This window comes from Doryrhamphus excisus, chromosome 1 (genome assembly GCF_030265055.1).
Source record: "Doryrhamphus excisus isolate RoL2022-K1 chromosome 1, RoL_Dexc_1.0, whole genome shotgun sequence".
Classification (NCBI taxonomy): Eukaryota; Metazoa; Chordata; class Actinopteri; order Syngnathiformes; family Syngnathidae; genus Doryrhamphus; species Doryrhamphus excisus.
The window spans coordinates 35,531,929-35,550,118 of record NC_080466.1 but is presented as its reverse complement, the minus strand read 5'-3'; the positions used below and the strand labels follow the sequence as shown (position 1 = coordinate 35,550,118).

The window sequence follows — 18,190 nt, the reverse complement described above, 5'->3', positions numbered from 1 at the left end:
TTGACATATAGAGGATCTTTGACTAGCGTTTTTGCAGGTCAGTCCAGAAAAATAGGAAATAATTCCTGTCATATAAGGGATCTTTGACAAGTATTTTTGCAATATAGGTCTTCAAAAACTGCAGATTGCTCCTGTAATATAGAGGATCTTTGACTGACATTTTTGCAATTGGTTCCTAAAAACAGCAAATTGCGCCTGTTATATGGAGGATCTTTGACTGACATTTTTTGCAATTGGTTCCTAAAAACAGCAGATTGCGCCTGACATATAGAGGATCTTTGACTGATATTTTTTGCAATTGGTTCCTAAAAACAGCAAATTGCGCCTGTTATATAGAGGATCTTTGACCAATATTTTTTGCAATTGGTCTGTAAAAACAGCAGATTGCTCCTGTCATATAGAGGATCTTTGACTGACATTTTTGCAATTCGTTCCTAAAAACAGCAGATTGCGCCTGTGATATAGAGGATCTTTGACCAATGTTTTTTGCAATTGGTCTGTAAAAACAGCAGATTGCTCCTGTCATATAGAGGATTTTTGCAATTTGTTCCTAAAAACAGCAAACTGCGCCTGTTAGAGGATCTTTGACCAATATTTTTTGCAATTGGTCCGTAAAAACAGCAGATTGCTCCTGTTATATAGAAGATCTTTGACTGACATTTTTGCAATTGGTTCCTAAAAACAGCAAATTGTGCCTGTTATATAGAGGATCTTTGACCAATATTTTTTGCAATTGGTCTGTAAAAACAGCAGATTGCTCCTGTTATATAGAGGATCTTTGACTGACATTTTTTGCAATTGGTCAATAAAAACAGCAGATTGCTCCTGTCATATAGAGGATCTTTGACATTTTTTGCAATTGATCTGTAAAAACAACAGTTTGCGCCTGTTATATAGAGGATCTTTGACCAATATTTTTTGCAATTTGTCCGTAAAAACAGCAGATTGCGCCTGTTGTATAGAGGATCTTTGACCATTTTTTTGGCAATTGGTCCATTATAACAGTAGATTGCTCCTGTCATATAGACGATCTTTGACTGGCATTTTTGCAATTGATCCATAAAAACAGCAGTTTGCGCCTGGTATATAGAGGATCGGGGCGGCACGGTGGTCTAGGGGTTAGCGCGCAGACCTCACAGCTAGGAGACAAGGGTTCAATTCCACCCTCTCTGTGTGGAGTTTGCATGTTCTCCCCGTGCATGCGTGGGTTTTCTCCGGGTACTCCGGTTAATTAGCGACTCCAAATTGTCCATAGGTATGAATGTGAGTGTGAATGGTTGTTTGTCTATATGTGCCCTGTGATTGGCTGGCCACCAGTCCAGGGTGTACCCCGCCTTACGCCCGAAGACAGCTGGGATAGGCTCCAGCACCCCCGCGACCCTCGTGAGGAAAAGCGGTAGAAAATGAATGAATGAATGAATATAGAGGAATAGAGAATATTTTTGCAATTGGTCCATAAAACAACAGATTGCTCCTGTTATATAGAGGATCTTTGACTGATATTTTTTGCAATCAGTCCATTAAAAAAGCAGATATATAGGGGATCTTTGACTGACATTTTTTTGCACTTGGGCCATAAAAACAGCATTTTGCGCCTGTTTTATAGAGGATCTTTGACCAATATTTTTTGCAATTGGTCCATTAAAAACAGCAGATTGCTCCTGTGATATAGAGGATCTTTGATGAGGATTTTAGCAACAGGTCTTCAAAAACAGCAGTGATCCTGTCTTACGTTTTTTTACGGTAGAAACAGCAGAGCATTCCTGTCATAGAGAAGATCTTGAACTAGGGTTTTTTTTTTTTTTAAGTAAATCCGTTTAGAGGATCTTTGACTAGAATTTTTGCGATAGCTCATTTAAAACAGAACAGTGAGCCTGTCATATATAGGATCTTTGACTAGTGTTCTCGCAGAAGGTCCTTAAAAACAGTAGAGCACTTTGGCCTGGTCGTACTGTATAGGGGATCTTTGACTAGCACTTTTTGGAATAGGTCTGCATTAAAACAGCAGGGTGCCCCATCATATACAGTTGGTCCTTAAATATAGCAAAGTGATGTATCATAGAGAGGATCTTTGACTGGCTTTTTAGTAGCTTCTTAAAGTGACAGTGCATGGAGGATGGAGGATCTTTAAGTCCTTGTATAGAAATGTCCATTTTTGTGACGATGTTAGCTTAGAAGCCGGGTTAGACTGTGTGGGTATTCCTAATTATGGGAAATTGAGTGGAGTGGATTCCCACCCACGGTGATGTGTGAATGTCAGCTTAATCAAATCTTTCCGAGTAATTAACAAGCTTTCTCAGACGGATAATACAATTAAGAGACCCCCCTCCCCACTCCATGTTTGGTTGAAAGGCAGGAGGGCGTGGGTCCTTCACGTCACGTCACGCAGTGAGTGGACCGACTGACTTGGAGGACAATGTGACTTGGATTGACTTGGACCATAGCGCGAAAGACAATCATTCCTCTTCTTTTATGCTTTCATAATTATTTATTTGTTTTTTCCCCTCATTATTTAAGTATGCAAGGAGGAACGCCGCTTGAGTTTCGATGGACGCTTTTCGTACTTTTTTGGAACTTTTTCTTCGACTTCAGCCAAGGTTCTCCTCCACCTTCTTCTGATTTTTTGCACGGAGTGGTGCACAGACACAGGAACAGGTCAGTTTAAAACCATAATCCACTTTTAACACTTCAAAATACTACTTTTTTTTTTTTTACTGTGTACGCAAATACAACCATCTTCTTTCTTATCGCTTCAATGCGACTAAAGATGGCAAAGAGCTTCCGATAAGAAGCAGATAAAAGTTGGGAATGCTGCTGATAATGGCCTTTTTGTTGCAGAGCAGAATTTGAAACTATAGAGCTATTGTGGTCGATAAATGTGATCATACTGCTAGCATTGTACTCACGTTTATTTTTCATCATATGTTAGAGGTAGTGTGTACTTTATGAATGCTTTATGTATCTTCTCATTTAAGTAATACCAACTTTAGGGAAAGTGTGAAGTACAAAGAATAATAATAAACATATTATAATAGCATATTATAACATAATATATGACCATAATATTATAGGGTCATATCACCTCGTACTTTGGTACGAGGTGCATTATTAAAAAAAATAAAATTAAAAAAAATTAAAAAAACCTTAAACTGTATTATGGAAAGCAGCAAGTGAACAAATGGCCTGGTCACCAGCCAATCACAGGGCACATATAGACAAACAACCATACACACTCACATTCATACCTATGGACAATTTGGAGCCGCTAATTAACCTAGCATGTTTTTGGAATGTGGGAGGAAACCGGAGTACCCGGGAAAAAACCCACGCAACATGCAAACTCCACACAGAGGTGGCCGAGGGTGGAATTGAACCCTGGTTGAGCCACCCAATAAATAAATAACTTAAATTATATTAGGAAAGCAGGAAGTGAACAAATGTATCAGTTAATGATTGTAAAAGTACCAGATGGAGGGGTAGGATTTAATAAGCTTTGCTTCTTCCTACTCCTTTTGGATATGTGGAACTGTGAACTGATTATGGGATGCATTCAATTGTAATCTGATGCATGTTCAAATGAAATTAAACCATTACCATTACCATAATACATGAACACCTTCAAAACTGAGAAGTAGTGCTGTCTTTGTAAAAGTACACTAAAGAAAGAAACCAGTACTTTAACATTACTTACTTGTTTATATTGTTATGTGAATAAAACTTCATAATGACTTGACTCTTGCATCTGGACTTGACTTGACTCCAAAAAGTTGTTAAAGCTGCCATAATGTTTCTGCTCAGGAACTGGTGCGCCTACGTGGTGCACAAGAACGTCAGCTGCGCTGTGCAAGGCAGCGTGGAGAGCTTCCAGGAACCGGTGGTGGCTCCCTGCCCGTCATACCTGACAAACTGCCCCCGACAAGTCGCGTGAGTGTGCCTTTAAGAAACAAAAACAAGCACAAAAAAACACACACACACAGGAAAGAATAATGGCAGCTATGGATGCTAATGAGGTTTACTGGAGCTGGCGTGGTCGTTATCGCTTTGGGGGGGAGGTGGGTTGTTGGACAACTTTCCAGATGTTCTCTGAGCCTGCAGGGAAGTGATGTCATCTATTGTTTCCCTGGGAGCGTTTTGTCTTTGGCCGCTAGCCGCAATGTCACCAGGGAATCGGAGCATGGTCACTTCCAAGAAAAATATGAGAGGTCGTTTACAAACAAGAAAAAGGAGAAAGTAGGTCAGCACGGAAAAGAGTTGAACTTTTTACTCATCCAAATCAGCTCTGAAAGGGTGTCGTGTTTTGTTTTATGTAGTTTTAGTAGCAGTTAACATTTTGGACTCAAACGGCAGACGCTGAGCTTCTTTGCTGCCTAGACGGGCTGCTGCTGCAGACACTAAAACGGGCAAGAAGTTGCCGCAGGGAAATTTAACAAACAACCAGTTATTGCTAAATTCATGTTAGCGCATGAAAAAGTCTGCCTGCTAGCAACATTGGCACACTGTTAGTCCAGTTGTTTTGGTGTTTGGTCGAGAGGGAAGCACTGACAAACAAACAAGGGTCGCGGGGTGCTGGAGCCTATCCCAGCTGTGTTTGTGTGGAAACCGGAGTACCCGGAGAAAAGCCACGCATGCACGGGGAGATGGCCCATCCACACAAAGATGGCCGAGGGCGGAATTGAACTCAGGTCTCCAAGCTGTGTGGCCTTGGGGCTAACCTCTCGGACTCCATGCAGCCCCCCATTTAACATTCATTCATTCATTTTCTACTGCTTATCCTCACAAGGGTTGCGGAGGGGGGGTGCTGGAGCCTATCCCAGCTGTCTTCAGGCGTGAGGCGGGTTACACACCCTGGACTGGTGGCCAGCCAATCACAGGGCACATATAGACAAACAACCATTCACACTCACATTCATACCTATGGATAATTTGGAGTCGCTAATTAACCTAGCATGTTTTTGGAATGTGGGAGGAAACCGGAGTACCCGGAGAAAACCCACGCATGCACGGGGAGAACATGCAAACTCCACACAGAGATGGCCGAGGTTGGAATTGAACCCTGGTCATTTAGCTGCGCGCTAACAACTCAACCGCCGTGCTGCCCAATAAATAAATAAATAACTTATATTCCTATATTAGGAAAGCAGGAAGTGAACAAATGTAACAGTTACTGATTGTAAAAGTACCAGATGGAGGGGTAGGATTTAATAAGCTTTGCTTCTTCCTACTCCTTAGCATCTTAGCATATTTGGTACCTGGTCCGTGGATGCTTTGGTGTCCTGGTCGGCCATGTTTGATTGTTAAGTGAACTGTTCTAATGTAGGATTCACTGATTACAAAATCATTTTTCAAAAGTGTTTATCCGAGTCATGTAAGTGCAACAGGACGCTGTTTTGAAATCTTTGTCTGATTGGTGTTTGATTCTCCAGATACCAAACCCGGTTCCGTCCAACTTATAAAATTGCCTACAAGAAGGTCACTGAGCTGGAGTGGCGATGCTGTCCAGGCTACCAAGGAATCGGCTGCAGAGATTTAAAACCCACTCCAGAGCGGCAGATCGTGCAGGGAACTCATCCTTATAATGGTCCGTCGAGTCCCGCGTATTCGAGCCGACACGTGCAGAGTAAGAGTAACATTTTCTCTGAGGATTTTGTCGATTTATTGTGTGCGTATAGCATCACTGTGCTCTCTGCTTGAAGGACCCGAGCGCAGAGAGACGGGGCACCACGAGACAAAGCATGACGGGACATCGAATAAGGTTCACCTTCTTGAAGGTGAAGTCCAGCGCCTCTCTCAGACTGTCCTGGAACTGCAGTCCGCCTTGAGGGAGTTAGGTGCCAACGTGCGTGCAGACCTGCAGGAGGACACCAAGAAGATGCTGGTGACCCTCTTCAACAACATGCAACCGCCAGGTAGCGTGGCAATCCCGGCTCCAGAGGAGAGTCCTGCGGTTCTGGACGGCCACCAGGCATCTAGAGGCGGCATGGCCGGAGACAAGGTCTTAGAAAAAATAGAAGCACGCTTAGATGATATCAACGATGCGCTAAAAAGCAAGGAGGAGGTTCTGGAAGACCTCCGAGGGGCAATAACAAGTCATGAGGGACAGATCCGAGTTCTGATGGACGCTTCGCAGTCTCAGACTCCAACTATGATGGAGTTGGATGTGGTTCAGAGTTATATCGACGGCAAAGTGGAGAAGCTTAAGAATGAGCAAGACAAAACCATGAAGGAACAGCTGGACAAGATCCAAGCATCATGCAGCAGCAAAATACAGACCTTACAGAAGACCTGCGAGGACAGCCGTGACCAAGGTTTGGTGAGCCTAACCAAACTGGTGGACAACAAAGAGGCTGACCTGAGAAAGGAGATCCGCGCGCTGCGTCTGGACATGACGGCTGCTGACGGGCCTTCACGTATTCAGAGGCAGACAGACCCCGTGAAGAAACAAGAGGACCACAGCGACCACGAGGATTTGTGGCGTGAAATCGACCGCATCACGGAGGCTTACCGTATCCTGAACGTTCGCATCGACAACGAGCTGGCACATCTGTCAGAGCCTGAGGAGGACAAGGACTTCGGATCTCTTATTGAGGAACTGGAAGCCCGCATCAACGTCACCGAGCAAAACGCAGAGACTCACTGCTTCTACGTGGAGGAGAAGCTAACGCGGACCATCTTAGATAAAGTGGCGTCACTGCAGCAGGTCCTGGATGAGCGTCTCAACAGCATGGAGGACCAGTTCACGGGCATGCTGGTAGAGATGAGCAACAACTCCTTCCCGGGAATGTTTGGCGACTCCATGGATGCCGTGCAGGCAGAAGTCAACAACAATAAGTTCCTCCTGCAGGGTTTGGATGACAAGATCAATGCTGTTGGAGAATTGTGCTCCGCAGGGTGTGCTGGATCAGAAGCAGCAGAAAGTTCTTCACTAGAAAACATCTGGAAGGATCTGCGTCGCTACAAAAACGACTTTGACATCCTTCAAGCGGACATCAAAGCAAATACGGACAAGCTGTGGCAATTGCAGGACGGCGTCAAAATGGAGTCAACCGGTAGCGAGAGACGTTCCAAGACTATGGAGGACTTCCAGAAGGAGTTGAGTAACCTCCAAGATAATGTTCTGGGTCTGGCTGGTGCAGTCACAGGTCTGAGTGACTCCTTGAGCAAGTACAACCAAGATATGGTCCAAATAAATTCAACATGCTGCCAGGCGGGGAAGAACACTCAAGGGAGGCTGCCGCTTGGCGCTGCTGGTCTACAAGTCGAGGAATTGAACAGCAGAGTGGACAATCTTACCAAGCAGATGTTTACTGATTTGAGTCGAGGCGTGGAAGGACGAGTGAGCACGCTTGAGAAGGTGTGCGGCCCGCTGGACGGATTTTCTGGCAGCATCACAGAGCTGATGGGCGGCCTGGAGAGACACGTGGGAATGCTGCAAGACAACGTGGAAAGGATTAACGTCACTTGTGGACGCCACAGCGCAGACATTGTGGAACTGCAGAACGCGTTGCAGAAGTTCCAGGCCCAGCTGTCTGCCATGGCTAGACAAGTTTTGAAAGCCGTCTCTTCCAAGGAGCCTGGTGAGTCCATGACATCGCTAGCTTTTGTGGAAGTGTGCCAAACTCTGTGTTTTGCAAGTCTCACATAAGTCCCTAATCCAAGTCTCAAGTCAAGTCAAGAGAGATCAATCCAATCCGTTCATTCATTCAGGGGTGCTGGAGCCTATCCCAGCTGTCTTTGGGCGAGAGGCAGGGTACACCCTGGACTGGTCGCCAGCCAATCACAGGGCACATATAGACAAACAACCATTCACACTCACATTCATACCTATGGACAATTTGGGGTGGCCAATTAACCTAGCATGTTTTTGGAATGTGGGAGGAAACCGGAGTACCCGGAGAAAACCCACGCATGCAGGGGGAGAACATGCAAACTCCACACAGAGATGGCCGAGGGTGGAATTGAACCCTGGTCTCCTAGCTGTGAGGTCTGTGCGCTAACCACTCGTCCACCGTGCCGCCCAATAAATAAATAAATAACTGAAATTATATTAGGAAAGCAGGAAGTGAACAAATTAAAAAACAGTTAGTGATTGTACCAGATGTACCAGATGGAGGGGAAAAACCCAATTGCCACCCAATCCAATCCACTTTATACAGTTTCCTCCCACACTCCAAAAACATGCTAGGTTAATTGGCTAATTCCAAATTGTCCTCCTGCACCCCCCGCGCCCCTCATGAGGAAAAAGCGGCAGAAAATGAATGAATGAAAATGCGACTTATACTCCAGAGTGACTTATAGTCCAAAACATACGGTAATCCTGTAAATCGGACTGACGTAGGGTGTGTATACCTATCACCATAAAATTAAGTACACACTTTCAGGGTACTGACATGCTGATGTGCAAATGTTCAGCAAGATTGATCGCCCTTGAGCAAACCATTGCACATACGTCATTGACTATTTGTCTCATGATATCTGTATTACACGTATGCTAGCATGATTTTAACCATAACCCACAGTAGGCACCACCGATGGTGTAAATAAGAGTTTGGACTTTTGGAGCTGTCAGAAGAATGGCTGACTCTGTTCTTCCTTCCCCAGCACATACAAGTTTATCAGGCGGGGTTCACATCTGTATAAACATCAAACCTTCCTGTAGATAATCCTGCATAATAATGCATTTTGCCTGTGCAGCTCACACAGAGGCTTGGAGGGGAAGGATCACATCCCTGAGTGGCCGCAGGGTATTTCCCCGAGTGGGAGCACAGGAGTTCACTGGGCTGCTGGCTGGCTGGCTGACTGGCCTCTTACTCCTATGTCATTCAATATGTGGCTGCACCGCAAGGCCGAGGCCCATAATGCAGACTTCCTGTGACTTACGATGTTGTTGTCGTAAAGAATTCCGCAGTTTTTATAGAAAGAACATGGTAGGTAAATTGAAAGTGAAATATTTATGTGCCATGAATCGCAACATTCCGGCCCCTCCTGAACTGCTGCAGTGATTTAATTTCACTGTTTTTGGGCCCTCCGGAGGAAACGTCAGTCCGCCCTAAGCGGACTGTCTTTTACTCCGCTGAGTAATGGAGACGTCTATCTTGCAGCCGTGATAGAGCTTGTTTTTCCTTTTCTCATACCACAGTCTTCTTACGCATGCACACACACACACACTCCGTAGATTCCCGGAGGGTGACCTCAGCCTGACGAGTCGGGGTCTGGTCCTCATTAAGGGCCCTGACTCACTGCTGGAGTTGGTCTTGATGGATAAAAAAAAAAAAGGGATGGGGGTTTTGGCCAGAAAGAGGGGCTCCACACCCAGGACCAGATGCATGGTGGATTGCCCTCATCTGTGATGTCATGACTCAGGCCTCTCTTTTGCCAAAGCATGGACAATGGTGATTTTGGGGGTGTGGTTGTGGAAGGAGGTAGTCTCTGGTATCAACTGGTATGAAACTACCACCGATCAATATCGTCCGATTAGACGCTTATTGGCCGTCTTATATTCAATGAAGGGAGTTTGGCTGGGCAAGAAAACAGAACAAGTCAAAGTAGGAGAAAAAATTACCATGAAATTAGGAATGACAGTCCACTATTTCATGGTGACGTACTTCCAAGATGTCTCCCGCTGTCATATGATGACTGCGAGGAGGACGCAAACAGACCGGGCGTTGTCCCTTCATTTAGAGGCGGTTTACATGCAATTGTGTTTTCAAGAAGGATAAAGATTATGTCATTAAGGCAACATTTAGCGGCCTTATAACGCAAACTTTAGAAAAGTCACTATCAAAACTGGGCAAAGTATAGCCAGTGACATCGCCAACTACTGGCCTCGTATGCACATTACAGCATTTAGGTCCAGCATTCAGTATTTAGGCCTCGTCATTGTACCGCATAAATTAAATAAACAAGAGATTAAATGGCCGTAAAATTATCGCTGACAATTCAGCTAAAGCGTTTCAGTTCTGCTGTCATATGACAGCCGCGAGGAAGGCCGCAAACAGACACACCGTTGTCAACGAAGACTTAGATTAACTCCACTGGAAGAGCGAAAGAATGTTGCTGCCTCAGCACAAGCATTAACCAAGGCTGTAAACTTGCAAATACAACACAAGTTTGTTCTGGAATAAAGATAAAATATACAGTCATATAATTATTATTGTATTATTATTAGAAACAAATTAGTTGGACGCGAAAAAAAAAAGACAGGTTAAGTTGTATATTTACCAGGAAAAAAAGAAATGTCAGCTCAAGAGTCATGATCAAGTCAAGGAAGAAGAACCATTTTACAAAAAGACAATTCTACAGTAATTTTACAGTGGGGGAAAACATCTAAATATTACAAGCAAAAATATATATCTATTCGAGGAAAGAGTCATATTATTGGATGGAAGAACAATAAAGAAAAAGTCATAGTTTTATAACAAAAAAGCCAATTTTACAAAAAGGCAAAATTATATTAGAATAAAGCATCAATTTCACTGGGAAATAGTTTTAAAGTTTACAAGAAAATAAAGTTATTTTGATGAGAAAAAGTCATAACGCAACGTGGAAGAAGAACAAAGACAACATTTGTCATTTTAGGAGGAAAAAGTCCAAATTTAGCAAAACTTCATTTGAGAAAAAACATTTTGTGGGGAAAAATCTAAATTTTTCAGGAATTTTTTAATGTATTTTTTTATTTACTTCATATGAGGAAAAAACAATTATTGGCACAAAAGTGATATTAGAAGCAAAATATGACATTTTATGATGAGGCTTCACCGTGTGCATGGGTTTCAGCATCTTGGGACGTTACTTCCATAGAACAATGGCATGAACGGAGTGAGACCTTTTATCAGTCATACTGTCTCTGTCTCTTTGTCTCGGCGGGTGGAGGCGGGGCCGCTAGCATATACACAAAGTGGTAATGGTTTTATTTCATTTGAACATGCATCAGATTACAATTGAGTGCATCCCATAATCAGTTCCCAGTTCCACATGCCCAAAAGGAGTAGGAAGAAGAAAAGCTTATTAAATCCTACCCCTCCATCTGGTACTTTTACAATCACTAACTGTTACATTTGTTCACTTCCTGCTTTCCATAATACAGTTTAAGGTTTTTTGGGGTTTTTTTTGTAATAATATGAGCATCCAATGACATAATGGGTACCATAGTAAGTGTCAATATAGTGATATATATAGCACATCATGACCGGTTCAAGACTCTTCATCCTTGTATTTAGCAAACATCAACTGCTTGTATTGTTTCTTGAATTGGCTCATCGTTGTGCATTGTTTGAGGTCCTTACTCAATCCATTCCATAGTTTGATTCCACATACTGAAATGCTATGGCTAGCATAACGTAGTCCTAGCATAGAAGTGTTTCAAATTTAGTTCTTCCCCGAGATCAAAGTGCAGACTTCCAGATGATCAAAGTGCAAAAAGAGTGTAATGTAGCAGAAATTAAATTGGACTTTTCTTTAAATCCATGTTGAAATCTCATATCTCGTTCTCATCGACCCAACCTTGAGTGTCTCCCTTAGCTCTGGTCTCAAAGTAAAGTGAAGCGCTGATAGAGATACTAGATGTTCCCTCTCCAGGTCCCATCATGTCCTCGCCTTCTCCTAAGAAAGTCCCCCTTTAGTTTGTGTTTTGTCCTTGCGGGAGTGCCAGAGGACATCGTCTTCTCTGCCTCCCCTCCGGCAGGATGGCTTCACATAACGAATCCTCAAATCAAATGAAGGCTTTGATTTTGCGGATCAATGCTTCGTAATTGGAGAGAGAGAGAGAAAGCCTCCCCCCGCAAAGATGTGAAGTGCCTTCAGCGATGATGGAAAAGAAGACATGCAAGGACATCAAAGATCTTCTTGAAGTCAAAGGCAAGAAGGAGGAAGAGAATGAAAAATGGCGCGCTGTATATTTTCATGGAGAACGTGGGGGGGGGGGGGGGGGGGGGTTGTTGCTCGGTGAGGCCATCCCGTGATCGTTGACCCGCCAGTCCATCTGGAAGTCTTCACATACACAATGGGAGTCCCGCTCCCCCCCCTATCGCCCCCACCCTCAAGGTCCGCAGCGGTCCTCCCGTCATTAGAGGGGTGGGGTGGGGGGGTGAAATTGTGTCCATGTGCAGAGAGGCGTGTGTCACGGACTGAGTGATGCGCAATAAAGGATGTCGTCAACACGTTTGTGGCGTAACATCTGGTCCTGGTGACGGGTTTTCCCTTTGCTTTGTGGCTGACCCCCCCCCTCCCCCCCGATGAGACATGGTCGGAGGGGAGGAATCATGGGAAATATGCACTCATCCTGAGGACAGCATTCCCAAATTGTCTTTCATGGTGTTTCTGCTTTGTTATTATTATTATTATGATTGTTTTATTTGTGACTGAAGAGACTGTCGCCATGGTGATTCATTCCAGTCATGGTGAATCATGTCAGGATTGCTGTTTACCCTTAAGAGATCCTTCTGGTATTGGGAAATGAATATAGCCATATATTTGCCATAGGATATTCATTTTAAGCCTAAAATGGCAATGCTACTAATTTTATAAACAAATGCAATTCCTGACATAAACATTGTGCAGACGCTTAAATAAGCAAATTAGAGATTTATTTATGCTGATGCATTCCGACCAGCCAGTTGCCATGCCAGTGCAGCCAACATCCGATCTGACTTGGTTATTAATGCGCTCGTACAACTGCACTGCATCATCTCCTCCAGAGCTGTTTTTAATATTAATATTCTCAACCTCTCTCCCAGTGATATGTGTTATGATACGTTGCTTTAGGAGAGCTTTCGTACTCCATTTCCCCGCAAATCATCCCAGAATGTAAACACTGGCAATAAGCGGTCATTTCCTCCAAGCGTGTCTGACACAATTTACGGCGTCATCCCACCAAGACCCCACCGTGGGGTTCAATTGGCGTTCACAGGGGCCGATGACCCTTGAAGACGTTTCACGTACAACATCGGCTCTGTGCATCTTCATGTGCGAACATGATGTCAGGAAAAACTATACAAGGCCGTTTTAATATATTATGTAATACATTATGAAAATAAAGTTGTAGTATTAACAGAAAAAAAATTAATTTTACAAATGGGAAGTAATTTTATGAGGAAAAATTATTACAAGACCTAATTTTCCAAACATTCAAGAAGATGAAGAGAAAACAAGCCAAAGCGCTACGAGAAAAAAAGGCAAAACATAAAAAAAAATACACGATACTTTTACAAGAAAAAAAAATCTAACTGTGGAATGGATTGAGTAAGGAAATCAAACAATGCACAACGATGAGCCAATTCAAGAAACATTCATGCTCATATTACCTTGTACTTTGGTACGAGGTGCATTATTTAAAAAAAAAAAAAAACTTAAACTGTATTATGGAAAGCAGGAAGTGAACAAATGCAACAGTGAGTGATTGTAAAAGTACCAGATGGAGGGGTAGGATTTAATAAGCTTTGCTTCTTCCTAATCCTTTTGGACATGTGGAACTGTGAACTGATTATGGGATGCATTCAATTGTAATCTGATGCATGTTCAAATGAACTACGGTTCCCAGCTGCGACTCGGTTCCCATCGTTCATGTGCCGTTCAAAAGAACCAGTTCGTTCGTGAACGTCACATAGTTGTGGTAGGACACATTGCAGCTGCGTATTAGCTGGTCGAAAGGAAGCATGTACAGCTTGAACAATAGAGGTCCCAAGGTTGACCTCTGGGGAACCCCATATTTGGTCTGAGGCACAATTACCAATTTCAAACAAATTAAGTTTAAGGTGAAAAGAAACCTTAACCTTAGGAAAAATGCCATAATATTAAGAGAAATTCAGAATTTTACTACAGTATAGAACAATAAAATGTAAAATATATTTTTTTTCTCGATTGTTAATAATTACTTCAGTAAATACGCTTTAAGAGAAATAAGATATATCAAGAAATAAAGAATGAGCAGTAATCTGGTATAGTATATCTGCCAAAGTTCCAGCACAGTTTGACAACAAAACACGACATTTGGTCGTGGTGATGTAACCACTGTAATTAATGACGAGTCTGGAGGGCGTGTCAGGCTCACCTGGATCAGGTGCAGTCTGGGTCCTCAGGTGAGTGGCGGCCAACCAACCACCTTCTTTGCTTCATGAATCAGTACTGCCTTGGGAAAGAATCTTATCAGCTGCGAGGAACGTAAAGGATTTCTTGATGTCAAATGTGAAAAAATTCCATGTGGTTTTTCATTGGCTTTCTGTTTCTTCATAGGTTTGGTTCTCAGACCTGAGCCCCCAGCTTCTGTACCGGCCTCCCCCCCAACGAGAGGCAGAGTGAGACAAATCCACATACCTGTCATCATCCCACCGCCGCCGCCAAGGCAGCCCAGCCAAGCAGGCCAACCGGTCGTCCACACCATCAAGATGGCCCCACCAAGCCAGCCGTCCAGCCCCCAACAACCCGGTAGGCCCGTGGTGGAGACCGGCGAGGCGGGGCCCCCGGGGTACACACGTAGGGTGACGGTGAGGAGGGGCTCGGAGGATTCGTCCAGCGTGCCCATCACTGGCTTCGCAGGAGCGCCAGGTTAGCGTGAATATCTTTGGAAACGTAGAATGAGGTTGGATCTCATCGTCTTTTTGTCCTTTTCAGGCTACCCTCCTTTGCAGCCAGTATCTCTCCAACCCCGGCAAAGTATCCACAGAGGTATTTTCTTCGTAGCGCTTTTTACTCTTCCGTTTCAGCACATGTGCTTGGAATCTGCAGCCTGCCATGTGAGGAAAAACAAAGTTTAGTTCAGGATGTGCGGACGTGCAGCTTCAGCCTTGGTTGCTTGGCAGCAGACTTTTGCAATACATGTTTGTGTCTAGAGACCACAAATAGAATCTACTTTTTAACCCTCCATTATGCCTCCCAAGTGGGACAAAGACTCTTCTTGTCAAAGAGAAGGAAAGTCAACTTTGGTTGCATGACTGATCCAAGGCACTCAAACGTGACCATCGTGAAGTAGAAAGATGCTACGAGTGAAAGGATCTGCTCCTATGAAATGGACAATTAAATAATGAAGCAGTTCAATTCTGTCATTATTGACGCTCCCTGGCTTGCAACACCCCCTACAGTACAGTGGGAGTTCCGCACCATTACAGTTTAGCTTTTTTTTTTGTCCTATCCAGTCAGGCTGGTGTTTGTCCTACCTAGTACCTAGTGAAGCCTGCTGGGATGAGAGGCAAAGCGTCTTGTTAGACAACCTGAACAGTCCAGTGGTGATCGATATGACCTGGATGAGTGAGAATATTCACAGGCGTACTCGCTTTTGGAGCAATTTTCGAAGAATAAAGTCACAAAAATAAAGTCATAATATTTTTGTGACAGAAAAAAAACAGGGTTTTACAATGTGAAAGGAAAGTAAAGCTGTTGCAGCTTTAATTCGTTCTGTGTGTGTTTGTGCCTGGCAGGTCCAGTAGCAGCCAAAATTCCCTGGAGTCCGTCATACCAACAATCACCTGGTAAAAAAAAAAAAAAAATCTCAACTCTATCCCCACTAAGGAATATTTGCTCCTGCCGTTCATGAAGTACCTCGTATAATAAAAGTACTTTGCTGTTGTGGTTTGCAGCTGCAACGGACCACAGCACCTTCACAGACCCTTTGTCCTTCTCGGCCGGACTCACTCGCCAGCCTTTCTCTGGAGACTTTGGTATCATCCGCTTCAACAAGGTTCTGGTCAACGACGGCGGCCAGTACAGTCCCCACACAGGTACTGCTTACCTGGTTGTTGTAGCTTATGCTCGTGTTGCTCATGTCTCCAAACGCTTGGCTTCACCAGCGATGAGGCGTTTTTTTTTTTTAATTTATCACAAGATTTCTCATTTGGAGAGAAGTTGTACGGTGAGAACAGGGAAACCGGAAGCCAATCAGACTGAAAGATAAAACAGTATAATAATGAATAATAAATATCTATAAATACATAATAAACAATCCAGCCTACCTTAGTGGTCGCAGTGCCACCGACTGCCGTGTATTTATTCGGTCATTAATTACAAGCTGGATGCACGGTGAAAAGTGGTTAGTCTGCAGGTCTCACAGCTAGGAGACCGGAGTTCAATTCCACCCTCGGGCCATCTCTGTGTGGAATTTGCATGTTCTCCCCGTGCATGCGTGGGTTTTCTCCGGGTACTCCGGTTTCCTCCCACATTCCAAAAACATGCTAGGTTAATTGGCCACTCCAAATTGTCCATAGGTATGAATGTGAGTGTGAATGGTTGTTTGTCTATATGTGCCCTGTGATTGGCTGGCCACCAGTCCAGGGTGTACCCCGCCTCTCGCCCGAAGACAGTTGGGATAGGCTCCAGCATACCCATGGCCCTCATGAGGAAAAGCAGTAGAAAATGAATGAATGAATAATTACAAGCTGGCTGCACGGTGAGTCAGTGGTTAGTGTGCAGGTCTCACAGCTAGGAGACAGTAGTTCAATTCCACCCTCGGCCATCTCTGTGTGGAGTTTGCATGTTCTCCCTGTGCATGTGTGAGTTTTCTCTGGCGACTCCAAATTGTCCATAGGTATGAATGTGAGTGTGAATGGTTGTTTGTCTATATGTGCCCTGTGATTGGTTGGCATGGTGTACCCCGCCTCTCGCCTGAAGACAGCTGGGATTGGCTCCATGACTTGTCTTCTCCCCCCACAGGACTGTTCACGGCACCACAGGAAGGACGATACCTCATCTCAGGACTTCTGACCGCAAAGGAAGGTGATCGCATAGAAGCGGTGCTGTCCGTGTCCGACCGCGGCGTCCAGAGGCTTCAGAGCTCGGCGGCAGTGGCGCCTTCAGGTTCAGGTCAGCCCGGGTGCTCGGAAGCGTGCATCCAAGGAGGCTCCGTCTCCTTCAGCCTGATTGTGCCGCTGAGGAAAGGAGACCGTGTGGGCCTCATGAGGACCGCAGGCCAGCTGGCCACCACCGAGGCCCGGGAGATCCTCTCCACCTTCAGCGGCATCTTCCTCTACGGACCACCGGCGGCCCACCACCACCACCACCACCACCACAGATAGCTGCAGCTCAAAGACTGGAGAATGGCAACTTTGTGCACATAAACAATAAGCAACACCAGCAAGATTGGTTTTCAGTATATCTGACCACCTTTGTATCCCCTTTTTGTGAATATGATACACATCTTTGACGTTGCTTCAATAAATCCTGATAAATCAACTTTAGCATGCACATAAAGAAAGGATCAATAGAAATATTTCACTTTTAGAAAACTCTTCACGACGATCACGGACCTAATCTCCAGAGACGGCCAGGTGTTGCTGGAAGCTTTCACTGTTTTCTACCAGCCAACGTCTCAGACATGATGCACGATGCAGGGTTGGGCTTTTTAGGGTTAAAGCAATAAAAAAAAGTTCCCACTGGCAATTTCTTTTCATTACAACTACTTTTACCAAATAATGTCCAGAGAATAATGTAATACTACAATATATGAAGAAAGTTGTAAGATTTTTATTTGCAATTTTGAGATAATAAAATCAAAAAAATTGCGGTAGTACTAAAAAAAGACAGAAAATGCAGAGAAAGTCTTATTGAAGAGACTAAGTTGGCATAATGGAAAATAAATGTCTCATATTAGCAGACTAAGACAATAATACAATTAAATATTTCATTACAATAAAGCCATATTACAAAGGCTAGCTATAAATGTAAAAGATAGTAATATGACAAAGACATAATTACCGTAATGCCTTGTTTATGATGAATTGCTTCCTCACCTGACCATTATAAGTGAATTTTTATTTCTAAATTATTAATATGCCCTTAAAATATGGTAAAACGTTATTAGAGTCCTCCAGACCTGAAATAGCACCCCTATAGTCGCCTTTATACTCAGATTACCCAATTTAGTAGCCATAATACGACACATGGTGGCATTTAGAAAGTTGCTTTCTTTGTATTGACGGTGACAACATAGCAAGAGTCTTGTGAATATGTTATACTTCATGGTTCATTTATGATTAGAATGCTGAACTTCAAATACACAAAAAACTTGCTTAAATATGTATTTTTTTGACAAATAATAGCCCCACCTCACTTTATGCAGTTGTACTGTACATTGTACTGAACCGCCTGTGTGTGTGTGTCTACTCTGCAACACAACACTTACCATGATGCTTGAATGCACGTCTTATTTTTTAGCAGCGTCGTACAGAGCAACCTTCTACGGTTTGCATCGTATTTCCCTTCTTGCCAA

The 18,190-nt window shown here is 43.7% G+C and overlaps 1 protein-coding gene across 1 annotated transcript; it reads left to right on the top strand.

Annotated features, from left to right (window-relative positions):
- Window positions 1–2,257: 2,257 nt before the first annotated feature.
- Window positions 2,258–17,895, top strand: emilin2a (elastin microfibril interfacer 2a). The gene is made up of 9 exons (XM_058046144.1): window positions 2,258–2,655; window positions 3,799–3,924; window positions 5,424–5,617; window positions 5,694–7,574; window positions 14,227–14,538; window positions 14,605–14,658; window positions 15,408–15,458; window positions 15,567–15,707; window positions 16,636–17,895. The coding sequence occupies exons 1-9, from the start codon at window positions 2,519–2,521 to the stop codon at window positions 16,995–16,997; spliced, it is 3,258 nt and encodes a 1,085-aa protein (XP_057902127.1). The 5' UTR covers window positions 2,258–2,518; the 3' UTR covers window positions 16,998–17,895.
- The last annotated feature ends 295 nt before the right edge of the window (window positions 17,896–18,190 follow it).

Bases quoted from the DNA above. Each gene is read 5' to 3' on its own strand.
- emilin2a (XM_058046144.1), top strand. From the start codon at position 2,519: ATGCAAGGAGGAACGCCGCTTGAGTTTCGATGGACGCTTTTCGTACTT. The intron at 7,575-14,226 runs GTGAGTCCATGA...GTTTCTTCATAG, and splicing joins CGTCTCTTCCAAGGAGCCTG to GTTTGGTTCTCAGACCTGAG. The intron at 14,539-14,604 runs GTTAGCGTGAAT...TGTCCTTTTCAG, and splicing joins TGGCTTCGCAGGAGCGCCAG to GCTACCCTCCTTTGCAGCCA.